The 22022-nt window shown below is 47.9% G+C and overlaps 1 protein-coding gene across 1 annotated transcript in view; it reads right to left on the bottom strand.

The window, feature by feature from the left end:
• Positions 1 to 22022, bottom strand: part of CHRDL1 (chordin like 1) — a 73016-nt gene that overhangs the window by 17012 nt on the left and 33982 nt on the right. The window contains exons 4-6 of the mRNA XM_060250113.1: positions 11127 to 11272; positions 9924 to 10017; positions 4486 to 4553 (exon numbers count right to left, since the gene is read on the bottom strand). Coding sequence (XP_060106096.1) covers positions 4486 to 4553; positions 9924 to 10017; positions 11127 to 11272 — 308 coding nt within the window. The remainder of the gene's footprint in view (positions 1 to 4485; positions 4554 to 9923; positions 10018 to 11126; positions 11273 to 22022) is intronic.

Raw genomic sequence — 22022 nt, 5'->3', positions numbered from 1 at the left:
AGGAATGGCTACGTCAGGGGTGTGTGGCTTAATATGCAAAGGAACTCTTGCTACAAAAAAAAGCCCTGCCTGTATAACCACACTTGTATGAAGACCAGCACACCACACAGAGCACAGCCTGTATTTCCTCAGTGGGAGCTACTGTGGTACCATGGGAACATCCGATAGGGCTGCTACGTTTTTCTAGAAGTATGCCAGGAGTCCAGTGGCCTTGTAGAAACTAACAACATTTATCCCAAGTTAGTTTTCATGAGTCACTGCTCACTTAATGCTTCGGCAGCGTATCTTCAATCAGTTCATCCTTCAATATCATCTTGGCTTTGAAATCCGTGCAGGAATATTAATGCAAAGTAAATTTGGTGTAGCGGTTAAGTGTGCAGACTCTTATGTGGAAGAACCAGGTTCGATTCCCCACTCCTCCAGCTGCAGCTGCTGGAATGGCCTTGGGTCAGCCAGAGCTCTCACAGAGTTGTCCTTGAAAGGGCAGCTTTTGGGAGAGCTCTCTCAGCCTCACCTACCTCACAGGGTGTCTGTTGTGGGAGGGGGGAGGTAAAGGAGACTGTAACCGCTCTGAGATTCAGAGTATAGGGCGGGATATATAATATCTTCTTCTAAATTAACCCAGCATACACCGGTGGAATGTTTATTTCATTTATATCCCATTTCCCTCCCCTTCCCAATTTCATCTTCGCTTGCAACATTCTCCCCCTCCTCTATTTTATCTGCACACCAATCCTGTGAGCTAGGTTAGCCTGAGAGCATGGGACTGGCCCAAGGCCACCTGGCAAGTTTCCATGGCAGAGCGAGAACTTGGACCTCAGACAGGTTCAAAATCCTGCATCATAGCTCAGGAAGAGACTTTGCTTGTTCCCATCTTTCACCTATCAAGGTACCGGAGTTCCCTCCCACTGGAACCCAAATTCTCCCCTTGCTGCATTCCACCAGCTTGGCCTCCATCCTGGGCCTCATTAACTGAATTTCTGTGGCAAGTCGGTGTAAAATTCGAGTCTCGCCTCTGAGATCAGTCTCCTGCTGCACAGAAACCCCTTGAGAAATGTCAAGGCACCAAGCTTGAAAAATGCACGTTCCCATTTCCTTTGAGACAGGCCTGTTCCGCAGCTACCTGAGGAGGTTTCAAAGGCTACTGTACGCTTTGCCGGTAAATAAACCTTGGTCAGAAATTCTCTTGCTGAGGAGTTAAAATATCCCTACCCGCGAGCAAGAGTGATACCAAATGTTGTGATTTCTTGAAGTCGGCCCTTCTGGGGAACTTTGAAGATGTTATCTGGGAATTTTAGTGTCTGTGTTCTGTTTTGTAACTGCCAATGGCTACACACAATATGGTTTTTGACTGACTGACTGACTACCCATGACTTTCACTTGCCTTCTGCAACCACCCTCCATTGTCCAAAGGTCTCTCTTGCTCTCTCTGGTAGCTCCACCCTTTCTCGTCCTTAGGGCTGCCAACCCTGAAATTCCTGGAGATTTGGGGCTAAAACCAGGGAGGCTGCAGTCTGCGGTGTCATGATCCTGGGCCTAGCGAGGCCTGCAGGCCCCAGGGAAGCCTGCTTAGGAGTTACTGGGAAAAGCCTACATCTCCCAGGATCCCCTGTCCCTCTGATAGGGTAATGAGGGTTTTGGAGGGAAACAGGCCCAGAGAGGGGTGGGGCCTGGGAAGAGAATATAAAGGCCAAGCCCAGGAAATGGGTGTTCTTTTCGTGGAAGGCTGAGCTGGAGGCAGGCTGTAGCCTGGAGAGCTGGAAGCAGGGGAGAGACCCTTACCCAAGGGGGTAAGTGCCGGTAAGAGTAGGGATAGTAAGACAGACGCGTTAAGGCATTTGTTTATTTTCCCTTCACCCTTTTACTGGTGTATACACCTTGTTAATTTATATTGCACTGGAATAAGCCTTTTTGTTGTTGTTTACTCTGCCTGGTCCTCACGCCCATTATTTGGCCTAGCTAAGGGAGGCCTGAAGGGCTTGGGAGGGTACTCTGGGCCTTCTCAAGGGAGACCCTTAACCCAGAGTGGGGGCAGCACTTGGTGAGACCCCCCTGAGTCTTGACATGGGGAGATAAGAAACTTCAATGGGGTATATTACCCTAGCGGTCACCCTTCAAAACTGCCATTTTCTCCAGGCGAAGTGATCTCTAACACTAGGAGGTCTCTAGGTTCCATTTAGAGGCTGACCACCTTACACACTCTGCCCTACCTGGCCAGCAGGGGATGGGAGGGAGACTTCTAGGAGTGCGGAGAGCAGGGTGATATCGCTGCGCTTAGGGTTGCCAATCCCCAGGTGGGGGCAGGGGATCCCCCGGTTTGGAGGCCCTCCCCCCGTTTCAGGGTCGTCAGAAAGCGGGGGGAGGGGAAGGAAATGTCTGCTGGAAACTCTCTTATTCCCTATGGAGATTTATTCCCATAGAAAATCATGGAGAATTGATCCACGGGTATCTGGGGCTCTGTGGGGGCTGTTATTTGGGGTAGAGGCACCAAATTTTCAGTATAGCATCTAGTGCCTCTCCCCAAAATACCTCCCAAGTTTTAAAAAGATTGGACCAGGGGGCCCAACTCTATGAGCCCCAAAAGAAGGTGCCCCTATCCTTCATTATTTCCTATGGAAGGAAGGAATTGAAAAGGTGTGCCGTCCCTTTAAATGTGAGGGCCAGAACTCCCTTTGGAGTTCAATTATGCTTGTCACAGCCTTGATCTTGGCTCCACCCCTAATGTCTCATAGTTCCACCCCCAAAGTCTCCTGGCTCCACCCCCAAAGTCTCCTGGCTCCACCCCCAAAGTCCCCAGATATTTCTTGAATTGGACTTGGCAACCCTAGCTGCGCTTGATGTCATCGGTGGAATAACATCATACTGATAGTAATGTCATCAAGCTGGGCATGTTGCCACTCTAGCACAGGGGTGTCCAAACTGTGGCTGGGCAGCTACACGTGGTTCTTTCACACATATTGTGTGGCTCTCAAAGCCCCCACTGTCAGGTCTGGAAACTGAGCCCCATTGGTTGGCTTGGAGAAGCTATTTGTCTCTTTAAATCACTTTTCCAAGTCAAGCCAGCCAACAGCTTGGAGAATGCATTTAAAGTTAAAAGTTGCTTTCTTTCCACCTCTCCCTCCCTCCTCCATCTATTTCCTTCCCTCCCTTGCATCTCTCAAACATCTGACTTTATTCTATGTGGCTCTTATGTTAAGCAAGTTTGGCAACCCCTGCTTTAGCATTTTAGTCAAAACTCTAGAGCAGGGGTGACCAAACTTGCTTAACGTAAGAGCCACATAGAATAAACATCAGATATTTGAGAGCTGCGAAGGAAGGAAGGAAGGAAGGAAGGAAGGAAGGAAGGAAGGAAGGAAGGAAGGAAGGAAGGAAGGAAGACAGGCAAATAGATGGGGGAGGGAGAGGTGGAAAGAAAGCAACTTTAACTTTTAATAGATTTTCCAAACTGCTGGCTGGCTTGGCTTGGACAAGAGATTTAAGGAGGCAAATGCCTTCCCCAAACCAGCAGCTTAGGCGGTGGGGGCTTATGTGTGAAAGCGCCACATATGGCTCCCCAGCCACAGTTTGGCCACCCCTGGGCTAGAGTTTGGGCCAAAATGCTACAGCATGGCTGTGCAACATTCCCAGCATGTCAACATCACTTTCACAGTGTCAATGTGGGGGTGGGAGTGGGGGCTGTTTGTGGGGGGGGGGCTTCCCCACCAGCCGGCTGGCCGGTGGTGGATTGGGGCCCCCGAAATTGGAAGCACCGCTGCCCCAATCAGAGGTCTGACAACCTATGTTGCTTCTCAGAGGTCCAGTGTAGCTCTGCTTCTCTCGCTGGTGATCCCATGTGCAGAGCAGTGGGGGCTGCCAACCTCCTGGTGGGACCTGGAGTTCTCCCAGGACTGCAACTCATCTCTAGGTTACTGAGACCAATTCCCCTGGAGGAAATGGCACCTTTCGAGGGCAAACTCTATGGCATCGCATCCCTGCTGAGTGCCCGTCTCTCCCCAGATCCCACTGCTACCCCCAAATCTCTAGGAACTTCCCAGACTGCAGTTAGCAACCATCTAGGGGGCTGGGTTCAAATCCCCATCCCATCATGCCCCATCGGGTGATCTTGGGCCACTTTCACTCTCTGTTTAAGCAACCTCAAAAGGTTGTTGTGAGGATAAAGAGAGGGAGGAAAGACTATTGGATGTCACCTGAGGTTCTTGGAGTGTGGGAGAAAAATGTGAATGTGAAACCCTTCTTCAAAACCCACCTATTCTTTCTGCATCGTGCCTCTCCCTACTGAACACAAGCACCAATGCCTCTAACTGGAATGAGCCAGTTCTTCTGCAGCTTATTCCCTCTCCCACATCCATCTCTCCTCTTAGTCGGTCTTCCCCACATCACAGTACTTCTCCTTCAGAACACGGACTCGTTACCCTAGGATTGCTCAAAGGCAACTGATATTTGGGGCCTCGGTGTGTGCACAGTTAGGAATTGACCTTCACTTACCGCTTCTCTGTTTGCCGGCTGCCGGAAGATGTCGCCGTCTGAGCTGTCCCACGATAATTCCCCATCCCCTGAGAGTAAGAAACAGCAGTGTCAAGACTTATTGGAGACAATAATTTTAGGAGGGCACAGTAGGCTTCCCAATCCCCAGGTCCCAGCGGGGGATCCCCCGGTTTTACAGCCTTCCCCCCTCCCCCAGCCAGCTGGCCGGCGGGGGAAGCCCCACCCCCACAGCCATTATGCACCTCCAGGAACGATTCCCATAGGGAATGATGGGGAATTGATCTGCGGGTATTGGGGGCTCTGGGGGGGCTGTTTTTTGAGGTAGAGGCGCCAAATTTTCAGTATAGCATCTAGTGCCTCTCCCCAAAGTACCTCCCAAGTTTCAAAAAGTTTGGACCCGGGGGTCCAATTCTATGAGCCCCAAAAGAAGGTGCCCTTATCCTTCATTATTTTCTATGGAAGGAAGGCATTTTAAAAGGTGTGCTGTCTCTTTAAATGTGATGGCCAGAACTCCCTTGGAGTTCAATTATGCTTGTCACACCCTTGCTCCTGGCCCCACCCCCATGTCTCCTGGCCCCACCCCCAAAGTCTCCTGGCTCCACCCCCAAAGTCCCCAGATATTTCTTGAATTGGACTTGGCAACCCTAGGGCACAGTTAGAGGTGCAGGGATGCTGTGTAAGCACACACTAAGACCGATTCCTCACTAGCAGTTGCTCCGCCCCTGAGCTTCTGCTTTCCCCCACTCAAACGATCGATTCCCCACCAGTTGCTGCGTAGGTGCATTTTGATCCGCGGCTCCCTCCAATTCCCCTCGGAGCTTCCTGCTCTTGCTTTTTAGTGTTCTGGAAGCCGCGAGGGAAATTGGAGAGAGCCACTGATCAAAATGCACCCATGCAGCAATTGGTGGGGAATTGATCGCTTGAGCTGGGGGAAGCCAGAAGCCCAGGGGTGGAGCAATTGCTAGTGCGGAATTGGTCTAACTCTTCTTTTTCTGGTTTAAAACTGTGGCTGCACTTCCCTCTTGTGCTCAGAAAGGTGACCCAAGCTTGTATGCACAACTGTCTTCATGTAGGGATGCCAGCTCCTGGTCAGGAAATTCCTGGAGATATGGGGGTGCTGCCTGGGGAGGGTGGAGTCTGGGGAAGGTACTAAAAACTTCAGTGGGTGCAGGGGATATGATGTCATGCACAGCCACATACAAAGACAGTAAAATCGAACTTGAAAGCAACATTGTCTTCTGCATGAGTGAAACAAAATATTGCAAGTGTGCTAATGTTTTAAGCATGTTTGACTGTGCCCTTTATAAAGTTCATACCTCTGCTACCTGGCATTACATTTTACGGCACGCATGACCCGGCCAAACAAGGTCTCATTTATGTCAGATCCGGCCCTCATAACAAATGAGTTTGACACCCCTGGCTTAAATGGCTCCCAGCCGCTTAAACCAAACAGGTGAAGGGGGGGGGGTTGTGAAGAACAGAAAGCAGGTGTTTAAACCTGGATCTCCTTCCCTTTTCAAAGTAACTTCATGCCACTCCCCCCACCAAGAAGAAAATGCAGATCTTTCCGGTAACACTGAACGAGTTGATGTTTTCCTTAAAAAAAAAAAATAGTCTTTTTAAATAGCCTTGTTGAGTTGGTGGTGGTGGTGGTGGAAAATGACATCAAGTTGCAGCAGACTTACAACAACTCTGTAGGGGTTCTGAGGCAAGAAATATTCAGAGGTGGTTTGCCTTTGCCTGCCTCTGCATAGCAACCTTGATAGACCTTGGTGGTCTCCCCTCCAAAGACTGACCAGGGCTGACCTCGCTTAGCTTTTACGATTTGATGAGATCAGGTTAGCCTGGGCCATCCAGGTCAGGGCCTTGTTGGGTTACAGGCTATATTTTATGGCCATTTTGCACATTTTGGGAAGGCAATCCTGTTGGAGTGAGCGACTCAGCATGCCTGGACACTGGAGGGAGCTACATCACTCTAAGGGTGACTAGGCGTTATTTCCTTGAATGAGACGTCTCTCTTTGTCTCTTTACCCTCTGACGCCTTCTCTCTCTCTCTCTTTGTGTCCTCTTCCTTCTCCTCACATGGCCTTCCATAGAGACACAAGTCTCTGCAGGTCCCTCCTGTAGATATGTTACCCTCATACTCCCGGACACATGAAGCTGACCATTTGCAATAGGGAATGTACTCTTTAGATTACGCTTTGTACTCTTCCCTTGACTGCAACCTGAAGGTGAACTGGATCTCCTTGAATCAATGTAAGTTTACTTTCTTTGCAATATAATTTTTATGAGTTTTTATTTACTGCACTCAGCAGTACACTTCTATGACTGGGCAAAATTCTGCCATATTAACCAAATATCCCAATAAATCCCACATATGCTATTGACCAGGGCTTTTTTTGTAGAAAAAGCCCAACAGGAACTCATTTGCATATTAGGCCACGCCCCCTGACCCCAACCCAGGCAGAACTGCGTTCCTGTGCATTCCTGCTAAAAAAAACCCAAAACCTGCCATTGACTCTCTCTGAGTCTCCTCTTCCAGGTCATGCTGTCCCTGCTTCGCTCTCCTGGCCTCACAACCCAACTCTTAGAATCTCAATCCACTTTTGGTTCCTGACCCACTGCTGGTGAATCACTGATCTGAGCTCATGTGTGTGTATATCTGCCCAATGTGGACACACTTCACGCATCTGATGAAGTGGAAACATTATGCCATAATAAGTCTGTTCATTTTCAATGAGCCACAAGACTCTTTATGTTTTTTACAAAAGGGAATAACTGACAAGATGGTAGAAAAGCTGCATAAATCATGGTAATGCTGGGGAACCTGTGATGGTAATTTAATTAAATGGGAAACGCAGGGGCTAAATTGGCTTAATCCCAAGTACTTAAATGGCTTTGGGAGTGGGTGAAAATGTTTGCACATATGTCTCAAATGCTAGTCGGGCTTCCAGGGATTACAGAATGGACCTGCAGATCGTATTTCCGAAGAGTGCCGACACTTTCATGCAAATGCACAGCTTTATTCGAGCCACACGGCGAAAGTAATCCACTTGTGCCGACATGAAAGGGAGATCACTGGGGTAAGAACTTTTTAAAATACAGAAGGCGTTTAAAAAAAAAAATTAAAGGAGGTTTCCCACGTGGGTGGCTTTGAGTACCTGAAACAAATTGCAGGAAATAACTTCCCTCTGGTTGCTACGCCTCTTTTACCGTCAGGGGTGCCTAGGTGGCCATGCAGGACTGGGTCTTGCTAGGGGGGCTGCGTCGATTTGCAGCCTTTCTCCACTTCTCTTTAAAAAAATGCAAGTCCCCCTTGTCCGTTTTAGGGGCCCTGGTTGGGTGTGGTGCGGATGATGCACTCAAGAGATCTCTTTCGACACTGCACCTCTTCAGTTCCAAGTTCGCCATATAAGGTAAAGTTGAATATGAACCTCTTCCAAAAGCCAAAAATAGCAAATAGGGAGCATAGACTAGCAAAGAGAGGTCTAGCTACTGTTTATCAAGGAGATGGCATATAAAACAAACTGTGGTAAACCATAGTCTCTGTCTGGGCTCCCATAACCTTGGGGGAGGGGGGATCCTGATGCTGGCCAGATGCCCAGGTATGATGTCAAGATGAGGGCCCTTTAAGGAGCCGTGTTTCGCCAGCCAGCCAAGATCCAACTGAGAGCCAATCTCCTGACCCTTTCTTGCCTTAAGGGGTCCCCAGCCCTTTGATGCCGTGGGCCCGTTTGGAATTCTGACACAGCAGGACCGGATTTACATGGGGTTTTTTTGGGGGGGGGGCAAAATTAAAAAATGATGCCCCCTTATGGGCCCATAGAATAGAATGGACTCCATACCCAATTTGCACCCCCCCCATCTGGCAGCGCCTGGGTCAAGTGCCCCCTCTGCCGCCCCCAGATCCAGCCCTGTGACACAGCATGGCTGCTGCAGCTTTCTTTCAATAATGCCAAGAAGGTGGTGAGCTTCCCTTCGTTTGTTGTTGTTCAGTTGCACGGCCGAGTCCGACTCTTTGCTACCCCATGGACCAAGTCCCGCCAGGCCCTCCTGTCTTCCCCCATCCTCCGAAGTCTGCTCGAATTCATGTTAGTTACGTCAGTAACGCTGTCCAGCCATCTCGTCTTTTGCCGTCCCCTTCTTCTTTTGCCTTCTGTCTTTTCCCAGCATCAGGGTCTTCTCCAGGGAGTGCTCCCTTCTCATTTGGGGACCAAAGAATTTGAGCTTCAGCATCTGTCCTTCCAGGGGACAGTCTGGGTTGATTTCCCTTAGGACTGACTGATTGGATCTTCTTGCTGTCCAAGGGACTCTCAAGAGTCTTCTCCAGGGAGTGCTCCCTTCTCATTTGGGGACCAAAGTATTTGAGCTTCAGCATCTGTCCTTCCAGGGAACAGTCTGGGTTGATTTCCCTTAGGACTGAACATAGGAACATATGAAGCTGCCTTATACTGAATCAGACCCTCTTTGGTCCATCAAAGTCAGTATTGTCTACTCAGACTGGCAGCGGCTCTCCAGGGTCTCAAGCTGAGGTTTTTCACACCTATTTGCCTGGACCCTTTTTTTGGAGATGCCAGGGATTGAACCTGGGACCTTCTGCTTCCCAAGCAGATGCTCTACCACTGAGCCATTGTCCCTCCCCTGACTGATTGGATCTTCTTGCTGTTCAAGGGACTCAAGAGTCTTCTCCAGGGAGGGCTCCCTTCTCATTTGGGAACCAAAGTATTTGAGCTTCAGCATCTGACCTTCCAGGGGACAGTCTGGGTTGATTTCCCTTAGGACTGACTGATTAGATCTTCTTGCAGTCTTCAAAATGTGGCTGGATGATTATTTGTTGGAGATGCTTTAGGGTGATCCTGCATGGAGCAAGGGGTTGGACTAGATGGTCTGTATGGCTTTTCCAACTCTTCTATGATTCTTGTGCTGTGGTGGCAGTTGCTGCCAAATCTCCACAGCCAATCAGATCTTCAATGGGCAATAGCCCCACTTGGCCCTGTCTACCTTCTGAAAACTCTTGGTGGGCACTAAGAAAGCGGTTAGCAGGCCCCATGGCATCAACGGACACCTAATGGGTTCACTGGCCCTGTGCCACTGCCACCATGACATGAGCCAACTGGTAGGGTAGGAGAACTGGTAGGGTAGGGTAGGTTGGGGGGTGGGATGTGTCTGGGCGGTGATTTAGCAAGGGTGTGTTTGTGAGGCTGAACTGGGATGGGCCTTTAAATAGTGGCAGTTTGCCACCTGTGGCTGGAAGGAGAGCCCACCAGCTGTGCCCTTGAGAGAAACAGTGCTGGCAAGAGAGAACAAGGGAGTGGGAGAGAGGAAGCAAAGCTGGGGGGAATGGGATGTCCCCTCATTCATGATTTCTCACGGGTCCCTGTCTGTGCTACTATCCATTTCTGAGATTGTGGGAAAAAAAGACTATGGATGGATTTTACCTCTGCAAACTGGGCAGCATGAGTCAGGCACAGACGTTGGAGAAGAACACGTTAACTTGGGGCATGTCTTCAGACCACAGTAGACGTTTCCTTCCTGCCATTGAAAAAAGGGGGGGAAAGGCAAGTCAGTGTGTGACTCATGCCCATATCACAAACAGTGTAATCTTTTTACGTTAAGAACGCTGAACTCGGGAGTTGTGGCCTCCACCTGACGGAGGGTTTCCAATTCACTGTAGGAGATTCTTGGGGATTTGGGGGGAGTGCTTGGAGAGGGTCGAGTTTTGAGAGAGGACTCAGCTGTGAATTCAGGGCTTTTGCTTCTCCTAGGGGGTGGTCACACAAGCGAAATAATGCAACCCATTTTCAATGCACTTTATTTTTTTGCAATTTCACACAGTGAAATCCAGTTGTAAAGTGCATTGAAAGTAGATTGAAAGTGTGTGTGATCACAGCCCTAGTATGCCATAGAATCAGTCCTCCGAAGCTGTTGTTTCCTCCAGGGGAACTGTTCGCTACAGCCGGGCAACCTGTTATAATTCCAAGAGAACTCTAGGCCCCTCCTTGAGGTTATTAACCTTAACACGACTCCTTCATAATGCCTGCATATAGGCTTGCCCTTTGCTCACCCAGAGTGAGCAAATCCCCATTGATGATTTAAGGAGTGGGAGAAAAAAGCGGGGGGAATAGTATAGGTAAGGACAGTCTAGGAATTTCCCCAAAGTTGTATGGTAAAGGTCATAGAGATTGTAAGGATTTTGCATGTGTGCCCAGGCCTGTTCAGTGGGTTTGTTTTGCATCTCAGTAGGTCTAAAAATCCTTAAAATCTCTATGGCCTTTACCACACAACATCACATTTTCCAAAACTCCACCTGGAAATGTTACATTCTCTATGATGCTCCAGGGCTTTCATCAACCTCTATAGTCTCTACCATAAAGATTAGGGAAATTACTAGTGCATCACAGAGCATGTGATGTCACATCCCCAGAAATGACACCTTCTCCAGCCACCGCTTTCAGATCTCCTGATATTTGCAAAGTTCAGCATTGGGAACCCGATTCTTGTATCATTGGCCTTTGTGGTGCTGACTTCTTATGGTGAGCCTGAGTCTACCTCAAGACTCTGCATGTGTGCCCAGACCTTTGCATCTCAGTAAGTCTAACGCAGTGTAGACAGCGGGGATTTTGCGCTGTTGTGTTACTTACGGAGCAGCTGCACTGGGCACATTGGTTGGCCTGTCTGTTCTGAAAGAGTCCATCTGCCACAAACATTTCTCCATGGTGGTACGTTGTGCCATTGTATTCACACGACTTCCCTGTGACCTTACTGCCCATGGAAAAGAGGGAATCTTCTGAAAAGAGGAGATGGAGGACAGGAGAAAAAGCCATCAAGAACAGCAGCACAAACAGTATTGAGTGCCCCATCGCTGCTCAATTGATGAGCTTTGACTACAATGCTACAGTAACCTTCAGGACAAGATGATAGTCATACGCTCTACATGGTACGCTCAAAAGCAATGCAGCACGTACAACTGGTTCAAAACCCAGCAGTGCAGATATTAAGGTAGTGGGGTGGAAGGTTATATGCCCCAATTCTTTGGTCTCTACCTTCATTGCTAATTTCCAGGGCTTGTTTGTAGAAAAAGCCCGGCAGAAACTCATTTGCATATTAGGCCACACCCCCAGACACCAAGCCAGAACCGCGTTCCTGTGCTTTCCTGCTCAAAAAAAAAAAAGCCCTGCTTATTTCCATGTTCAGCTCAAGGTGCCAGTTTTAACCTTGAAAGCCCTTCACAATCTGGGACCTTTATACCTTAGGGACAGAGCTTTTTTTGCAGCGGGAACTCCTTTGCATATTAGGATACACCCCTCATATAGCCAATCCTTCGAGAGCTTACAGCGCTCTTATTACGGGGCCTATTGGAAGCTCCAGGAGGATTGGCTACATCAGGGGTGTGTGGCCTAATATGCAAAGGAGCTCCTGCTACAAAAAAGAGTCCTGGGGACTGTCTTTCCCCAAATAACTCCTAGGGCAACTTTGATGTTTTGCGTTGCTGCGCTGGCACATTGGACTCGTTTTCTGGAACAAGTGAGGAACATGACTAACCTTCAGCAGTTCAGGAATTTCTGCGAAACTGAATTCTTTAAATGTCCAAATGGAAGAAAGATCAATTTTGCGATCTATCAGACAAAGACTTTTTGATTTAGAATTACACAATTTCTGTCCATATCAGCCACATGTTTATTCACAAGCTCACCTTAACCATTCAATTCAATATGGCCAAATGGCCCAATACTTTCATAATCTCAGCCACCCCGACCATCGTAGAGCCTTTACATTAGCGCGGCTTGAACGTCTTTCCCTCTAATACGCTGTTGGGTTGATATCATAACATTCCCTTCCAGGAAAGACTCTGCAGTTGCCCCACTACTGATAGTGACTCAATTTCTCATATTATGTTCGATTGCCAATTACACACGGAGTCTCGTAACAAACTTCTACCCATATAGTTTGACCTATTCAGAAACCAATATAGCGCAGTTCGATATTTGCTTAATGATGTTTTCACAGAAACCACTAATACGGTAGCTAAATGTTTAGCAGAAGCAGTTGTTCTTAGACATAGGCTTTTAATATGAATTGTACTTTTTTGGATGAATTTTAATCACTGGAAGTGTATGCACAATGTATCTTTTTGATACTATTATGCCATTAAAGGTATTTTGATTTGATTTGAATTGTTTAAATGAGTCTTTGAGAAGGTCCCATTGTAGATATCCAGAGTCATTTAGCATTGGGGTCTGCACCCTATTGAGCCTGAGGGGAACTCCGGAATTCTGACACAGGGGCACAGCTACAAAATGGCTGCCATAGGAGGCAGCGCCAACCACAACAGATGGAGCTTCACACACACACACACACACACACACACACAGACTGAGGAAGTCCCAAGTGCAGAGAAGAAGAGGGGTGGTTTTTTAAAAAAAATACACTGGGAAAGAGTAGTGAGAGAGTGAAAGAAAACACATTGTGGGCATCATGGTTCCCCCAGGGAACACACTGGGTGCTCTTGCACTACCCATTCCGTCTGATGTTCCTCTCCAAGGAAGACTTCACACACCAGAGTCCTAACTGGGGAACCTTCAAGCAGCCCGATTCTTGTGTTCCAGTTTCCGATGGCCAAATAATGTCAGGCCCTGACTGGATAGTCCAGGCTGTCAGATCTTGGGGGCTAAGGAGGAACAGCCCTAGGTAGTATTTGAATGGGAGACCACCAGGGAATTCCAGGGCTGCTACACAGAGGCAGGCAATGGCAAACCTCTGAACGTCTAGTCTCAAAAACACTTCAGCAGGGGTGACAAACTAATTTGTTATAACATAAATGAGACCTTGTTGGGCCAAGCCATGTTGGGCCAGGCCATGTGTGTACCTATTTAAGATTAGGAAGCAGAGATACAAATTTTATTAAAAACACAGACAAACACAAATATATATTTTTTAAAAACTTAAAAACATGCTTAAAACAATAGTACTCATTGATCTTAAGGATGCTTTCTTTGTATTTCTCCTGTGGGATCCAGGGAACTGGGTGAAGGAAGCTCTGGCTTTTTCCTGCCTTCCCCAGGAGACCAGAAGGGAGGGAGTCTCAACCAATAGAAGGAAAAGAGGTTTGGTTCAGTAGTTCTAATGTGTGATTGAGGGAGCCTGGCAAAGCAAGCTCTGCCTCCCCCACCTTCCTCCCTAAGGGAAGAGACTCAGCCAATGGAGAAAATAGAGGTTTTGCTTTGTAGCTCTTGTGTGATTGAGCAAGCCTGGCAAAGGAAGCTGTTATGCAGAAGGAAGCAAGAGAAAGAGAGAAGGATGCAGACAACAGCCAGTTGCTTGGGGACCTGATAGCAGCCATCTGGGGGCCTGAGTTGGCCCCCAGGGCACATGTTTGACACCCCTGCACTACAGGGTCAAGATTAGTCAAGTGCAACTTGATGCCAAGCGAGAGTGAGAGAGAGAGGGGTTATGTCACAAATGGAGCCAAGCCTGCACATTGGGAACCTTATATGTTGACTTCAGTGCATGGTCATTTTAAACCAAGCATTTTGAGGAAAGAACAACAAAGTGTTTGTTTGCTGGAAGCCAAATAATTGCAGCACGCCAGGAATCCGCTGGATCCAGAGGCTCGGTGCAAGCGAAACCTTCTTCCCTGACCTGCAGAATTCACGGGTGGCTGCAGCTTCTTAACATCTGCGGGTTAATATCATGTAAAAAGAAACGCTCTAGCATTATTATGCTACTGAGGAATGTCGGGCTGCCCCCTCCCTCCGTTTGTTAAACCGGGCACTGGACCAAATGAGCGAGAGGGGTTTCAGATTATAGGCATGTGAGCAAAACGGCGACATTTCGAGGCCTCTGTAAATCGTTTATTTTGGCATGCGGGCACCTCAGCCTTTTAATACCCTTTTGAAGTAACATGAAAAGTAAATGTCAGGACCTCTGTATTGTATAATACACATGAAACTCGACATGTTACAGTCTCATACGCGCCCTCGAGGCCTTACCACTGAGGCACAGAACAGGGAGAGGAGAAACCGCTTTGGATTTCAAGCACTTCGGGCTCTTTTTAAATCGGATGCCTGAGTCAGTCAAAAAGGTGGGGCAGCCTTTCTCTTAGGGTTGCCAAGTCCAATTCAAGAAATATCTGGGGACTTTGGGGATGGAGCCAGGAGACTTTGGGGGTGGAGCCAGGAGCAAGGCTGTGACAAGCATCATTGAACTCCAAGGGAGTTCTGGCCATCACATTGAAAGGGACAGCACACCTTTTTAGATGCCTTCCTTCCATAGGAAATAATGAAGGATAGGGGCACCTTCTTTGGGGGCTCATAGAATTGGACTCCCTGGTCCAATCGTTTTGAAACTTGGGAGGTATTTTGAGAAGAGGCACTAGATGCTATACTGAAAAATTGGTGCCTCTACCTCAAAACACAGCCCCCCTAGAGCCTCTGATATCCGCGGATCAATTCCCTAAAACTGTCGGAGATCTAGGGCTGTGGGGGGGGGGGGGGCTTCCCCCGCCGGCTAGCTGGCTGGGGGGCGGGGGGAAACTTGTAAAACCAGGTGATCCCCCGCTGGGACCTGGGGATTGGGAAGCCTACTTGCTCTCCTGCTCTCTCCTCAGGGGTTCCTCGCTTGCAACCTTTGCAGGGGCACTACTGAAGCTGGGAGAGGGCAGCCCAGGGTTCCCGTTTGCCCACGTCTGGCAGGAGACCCCCAGCCATAACTCGCCCCCGAAAAAGGAGGAGGTCCATCTGACGTGCAGCAATACATCCATGTCACTGCCCACGTGCCACCAGTCAAGCAAAGAGTTGTAGAGAGCTCTTCTGAGGGAAAGGCAGATAGTGGGCCTGACCCAAACCCATAGCCAGTGGCAGAGGCACTGCAGGAGGGGGCGGTCTCTGGGGGGCCAAACATGGATCCTCAGCCAGGACCTGGTACTCTGGCCCTTCAGCTTCCCAGCCCTGGGCTAGCAACAGAGTCATACGGGTCAATCCACTCCCCTCATTACCAGAGCCTCAAGAACACAGTTGGGGAAAGATAAGGGAAAACTAGGGTTGCCAATCCCCAGGTGGGGGCAGGAGATCCCTGGTTTGGAGGCCCTCCCCCCTTCAGGGGCATCAGAAAGTGGGAGGGGGGAGGGAAATGTCTGCTGGGCACTCCATTATTCCCTATGTAGACTGATTCCCCTAGTGTATAACGGAGAATCGATCCACAGGTATCTGGGACTCTTTTTTGAGGTAGATTCACCAAAGTTTTAGCATAGCATCCAGTGCCTTTCCCCCAAATACCTCCCAAGTTTCAAAAAGATTAGACTAGGGGGTCCAATTCTATGAGCCCCCAAAGAAAGTGCCCCTATCCTTCATTATTTCCTATGGAAGGAAGGCATTTCAAAGGTGTGCAGACCTTTGAAATATGACAGCCAGAACTCCCTTTGGAATTCAATTATACGTGTCGCACACTTGCTCCTGGCTTCACCCCCAATGTCCCCAGATGTTAAGAACATAAGAGAAGCCATGTTGGATCAGGCCAACGGCCCATCCAGTCCAACACTCTGTATCACACAGCAGCCAAAAATTGATATATACATTTATATACACACACACACACACACACCGTGGCTAACAGCCACTGATGGACCTCTGCTCCATATTTTTATCTAACCCCCTCTTGAAGCTGGCTATGCCTGTAGCCGCTACCACCTCCTGTGGCAGTGAATTCCACATGTTAATCACCCTTTCGGTGAAGAAGTACCTCCTTTTATCTGTTCTAACCCGACTGCTCAGCAATTTCATTGAATGCACTCGAGTTCTTGTATTGTGAGAAAGGGAGAAAAGTACTTCTTTATCTACCTTCTCCATCCCATGCATAATCTTGTAAACCTCTATCATGTCACCCCGCAGTCGACATTTCTCCAAGCTAAAGAGCCCCAAGCGTTTTAACCTTTCTTCATAGGGAAAGTGTTCCAAACCTGTAATCATTCTAGTTGCCCTTTTCTACACTTTTTCCAATGCTATAATATCCTTTTTGAGGTGCGGTGACCAGAATTGCACACAGTATTCCAAATGAGACCGCACCATTGATTTATACAGGGGCATTATGATACTGGCTGATTTGTTTTCAATTCCCTTCCTAATAATACCCAGCATGGCGTTGGGCTTTTTTATTGCAATCGCACACTGTCTTGACATTTTCAGTGAGTTATCTATCACGACCCCAAGATCTCTCTCTTGGTCAGTCTCTGCCAGTTCACACCCATCAACTTGTATTTGCAGCTGGGATTCTTGGCCCCAATGTGCATTACTTTGCACTTGGCCACATTGAACCTCATCTGCCACGTTGACGCCCACTCACCCAGCCTCAACAGATCCCTTTGGAGTTCCTCACAATCCTCTCTGGTTCTTACCACCCTGAACAATTTAGTGTCTTCCGCAAACTTGGCCACTTCACTGCTTACTCTCAACTCCAAATCATTTATGAACAAGTTAAAGAGCATGGGACCCAGTACTGAGCCCTGCGGCACTCAACTGCTTACCGTCTTCCACTGCGAAGACTGCCCATTTATACTCACTCTCTGCTTCCTATTAATTAGCCAGTTTTTGATCCACAAGAGGACCTGTTCTTTGACTCCATGACTCTCGAGCTTACTAAGGAGCCTTTGATGAGGAACTTTATCAAAAGCTTTCTGGAAGTCAAGGTAAACAATATCTATTGGGTCTCCTTTGTCCACATGTTTGTTCACCCCCTCAAAGAAATGTAACAGGTTAGTGAGGCAAGATCTTCCCTTACAGAACCCATGCTGAGTCTTCCTCAATAACTCGTATTCATCAATGTGCCTACTCATTCTGTCCTTGATAATGGTTTCTACGAACTTTCCCGGTATTGAAGTCAGACTGACTGGCCTGTAGCTGCCCAGGTCTCCTCTGGAACCCTTTTTAAAGATGGGGGTGACATTTGCTACCTTCCAGTCCTCAGGAATGGAGGCAGATGTCAATTAAAGATTACATATTTTTGTCAGAAGATCCACAAGTTCATCTTTGAGTTTTCAGAACTCTTGGATGTATGCCATCCGGATCTGGTGACTTAGTTTTTAATTCGTCCATCAGTTGTAGGACCTCCTCTCTTGTCACCTCAATCTGGCTCAGGTCTTTCAACACCCCTTCCAATAGAAGTGGTTCCAGAGCAGGCAAACACTTCTCATCTTCCACAGTGAAGACGGATGCAAAAAATTCATTTAGCTTCTCAGCCATTTCCCTATCCTCCTGCAGTAATCCTTTGACTCCTTTGTCATCCAAGGGCCCCACTGCCTCCCTGGCTGGTTTCCCGCTTCTAATATATTTGAAGAAATTTTTATTGTTGGTCTTTATGTTTTTTTGCAATATACTCCTCATAGTCCCTTTTTGCCTGCCTGATCACAGTCTTACATTTGATTTGCCATTGCCTGTGTTCTTTTTTATTAATCTCACTTGGACTAGCTTTCAACTGCTTAAAGGAGTCCTTCTTACCTTTTACAGCTTCCATTACTTTGTTTGTTAACCATGCAGGCCTTCTCTTATACCTGTTTGTACCTTTCCTAACTTATGGTATATATTTTATCTGCGCTTCTAGGATTGTAGTTTTAAATAGCCTCCAAGCTTCCCCAAGGGTTTTGACTGTATTTACCTTTCCTTTCAGTTTCCTCTTCACATGCCACCACATCTCAGAGAATTTACCCCTTTTAAAGTTAAACGTGGTTGTGCTGGTCTTTTGGGGCAACTCCCTATTTATACAAATAGTGAAATCAATAACGTTATAGTCACTGCTCCCAAGTGGTGCAATCAGTTTTACATCTCTCACCAGGTCTTGGGCATTACTTAGGACCAGATCCAGGATCGCCCCACCCCTGATATGTTCTGTGACTATCTGCTCCATAGCACAGTCATTGAGAACATCTAGAAACTCAGTCTCTTTCTCTGGACCAGAACACATATTGACCCAATCAATCTGCGGGTAGTTAAAATCACCTATGACGACACAGTTTTTTTGTCTAGCCACCATCTTTAAGCCTTCCATCATATTATAGTCGTCCTCTGTCTTTTGATTTGGTGGGCGATAACAAACTCCCATAGTTAAATTGCCTTTTGGGCCCCTCTATTTCAACCCAAAGCATTTCTATAGGAGTCCAATTCTCTGACCTCAGTCTTACTGGACCATATGCCCTCTCTGACATACAGAGCCACCCCACCTCCAACCCTTCCTTCCCTATCCTTCCGGTATAACATATCCAGGAATCACCGTGTCCCACTGATTCTCCTCATTCCACCAAGTTTCTGAAATTCCCACAATATCTGTTTTCTCTCAACACTAAACATTCCAATTCACCAATTTTACTTCGGACACTTCTAGCATTTGCGTACAAACATCTATAATTTTCTAGGCAAGCTAGGCCCGCCACCTTCCTCCTGCCGCCTCGAGACTCTGGCAGGCAGTCCATTCTGTTTGTCACCGTCTTAGTGGACAACTCTGTTCCATTACCCGGTAGAAAAGTATCAGCTAACCCTTCATCTCTTTGAGATGAGTCTTCCCGAACCAGAGACATTTCATCTCCTGTCGGCTTTCCCCCTAGATTTAGTTTAAAAACTGCTCTGTTTCTTGAATTGGACTTGGCAACCCTAGGAAAAACCTTTGAGTCGGAATGCGCAGTGCCCATCTAGCAGCACAGCACTGGCCCAGCATCAGCAGTGGTGGTGAGCGCTTGCAGGAGAAGGACCGAGGCGGCTGGCGGGTGCGTGATGCAACAGAGGTGGTTCAACAGCATGGGCCTTAAAAGCAATAGAGAAGGGAGCAGCTATGTGAAAGCAATGCATCTGCTAGCTACTGATCTTGCTGCTTGTGTTTGGAGCTGATCTCTTAGTCTCTGATCTTCACCTGTACCTGAGAAACCTGGTTCTGGAATACCTCCTCAGACTCAAAGCTGTGCATCTTGCCTAACCTGTGCTTGAACCTTGGAACTGTACTGTACAAACTCGGACTTCTGGAAACTACCTCTGTTTGCCTGCTGTGTGTCAGTAATTGGGACACCACGTGACCTGGAAGTGACGTCATCATATCCAGGACACTGGAGCGATGCTCTGGTATTTGGGCCAAATCTCTACAGTGGAGGCCAAATTTCTACAGTGGAGGCCAAATCTCTACAGTGGAGGCCAAATTTCTACAGTGGAGGCCAAATCTCTACAGTAGAGGCCAAATCTCTACAGTAGAGGCCAAATCTCTACGGTAGAGGCCAAATACCAGAGCATCACCCTGTTGTCCCAGATGTGATGATGTCACTTCTGGGTCACATGGCCAATGACGTAGACACACTGCTGTATGTTGGATGGGCCTCCTTGCTGCTCCTAGTAAGTCCCCCCTCCCGTGCTGGTTGCCAGGACTGACCTGACCTGCTACATCCAATGACAGGACTGACCTGGCAACCCAACTAGAACCTAAAGGGAAATCCGTGGGACTTACTCCTCAGGAACTGTGCTGAGTGCAGGCAGGGCTTTTTTTGAGCAGGAAAGCACAGGAACACAGTTCCCGTTGGCTTGGCATCAGGGGGAGTGGCCTAATATGCACACGAGTTCCTGGTGGGCTTTTTCTACAAAAAAGGCCCTGAGTGTAGGCATATGAGCTGATAACAGCTCAGATTTGGGCCTCCCTTCCTGCTGCATCTACTCTTTTCCAGTTACTTCTCCAAACCTGATACATAAAACCACATTCATCAGAGGATTTTTGGCCTCTTTCATAATAACCCCTTGTCTTGCAGAAGATGAAACTGAAGCCAGAGTAATTTGCTCTTGTAAATGTCAAGCGCATAGTTTGAAAAATCTTGGCACGAGTTAGGCAGCGTTCTATACCACCAACTCCTCCCCGGGGCTGTCGGCTCAAGCGAGACGTGTTAACATTGGCATTCGGTCACTACCTCAAAGACTACCTGGCCCCAAAGTCCTTGGGTGGTGGGTTAAGAGGAGTAAGAAAGATTCACTGCAATGATATCAAGGCCTCTGGGCTGACTTAGGAGGTGCCTGAAGGGAACTGCAAAGCACAGGTCTCTTGTGCTTGGCCTCTGCTGGTGGCTCCAGGCACTTCCATTGGGAAACAAAAGAGGGTTTAGCTGCAGGAGAGAATTTCTGCCAGCATTGGCATTGGCATTCGGTCACTACCTCAAAGGCTACCTGGCCCCAAAGTCCTTGGGTGGGTGACTTTTGTTTCCCGAATCGAGACTGTTCCCCTCCCAAACTGGTTTATTCCATGGGTGTTGGGTCACTGGCTGCCCATGCAAAGCAATGGACAAAATGACTTTTCTGAATCTGTTAAAGGGTATGAGTCAGCTCTTGTTCTGCTTTTGAAAGGCGCTAGAGCTGTGTATGAAGGGGACAGAGCTCAGAGGCTGAGGATGTGCTTTCTAAGCAGAACGCCCCAAGTTCATTCCGTGGGGCAGGGCTGGGACAAACATCCTGGAGATTCACCATAAGGTCAAGTTAGGGTTGCCATTTGGGAGAGAAAAATTCTATGGTACCTATTGTACAATAGAGTTTTCCCTCCCAAATTGCTAGAGCGTCTGGGAAAACCATAGAGTTTTCCTGGAAATGCCTAGAGTGGCCACCGTACGCCTGTGCAATGATGTCACTTCCAGGTATCATTGTGCCAATGACGTCGGGGGAGGTTCCCCCCCAGGGCCATTGTGGGCTGGTGGGTTGAAAACCTCCTGGGTGGGGGAAGCCCCGCCCGGACCGGGGGCTTGGCAGCCCTAGGTCAAGTAGACAGTAAATTGGGTTAGACTGATGGTCTGACAGTTTAAGGAAGCTTCCTATTCTATAGAGTTGGTAGGAAGGAAAGAAGCACATCCAGATGACTCTGCCAAAAATTTTCACACAAGTAGTCCTGCTTTAGATTGTTCAAGGGGGGTGGGATGTATCTGCAAGTACAGCTGCTTGTTTTCCAAAACTTTCCAACGGCACATTTATAAAGGGCTCAGTAAGCTCTGCATTTCAGAGCTCAAATAATGGCGCGTTGCCTCAGTTTGCCTCAGGATCATGTAGGGAAGAAAAGAGAGTTTAACGTTTCAACTCAGTTCCACTGAACTCTTTTGTTCAGCATTTGAAAGAGATCCTTTACATGCCTGAGTTCACTCACTAAGTTGTTCTGCGGCGGCGGCAGCAGCACAACTTGGCGAGTGAAGTCAGAAGCTATGCCCAAATAAAATCTGAATAATATTGGCTTTTATTTGGGCTCAGCTATATTGGTAGCTGAATAAGATTACAGAATTTGTATTTGGCCGAATAAATACCCCCCAAAATACTGACAGGGTATTTTTCAGGTAGGTTTGCATTGCACAACCCTAGTTCATTCATTATCCTGAATAAAGTTACTTTATGTTTACTAATGACCAGCATCTTCCTGGATGATTGCAGCATCTTATACATTTCCTCTTCCCTCAGTTGTGTCTATACTCTCCCCTCTAATGGCCGCCATCCCCCCCCCCCACTTACAGCTGTACTACAAGGAAGAGAATACAACTTCCTCTCATCCTTTCA

Source organism: Heteronotia binoei, chromosome 11 (genome assembly GCF_032191835.1).
Source record: "Heteronotia binoei isolate CCM8104 ecotype False Entrance Well chromosome 11, APGP_CSIRO_Hbin_v1, whole genome shotgun sequence".
NCBI lineage: Eukaryota > Metazoa > Chordata > Lepidosauria > Squamata > Gekkonidae > Heteronotia > Heteronotia binoei.
Note: the sequence above shows the minus strand (reverse complement) of the source record. Positions and strands in the feature narration are given on the sequence as shown.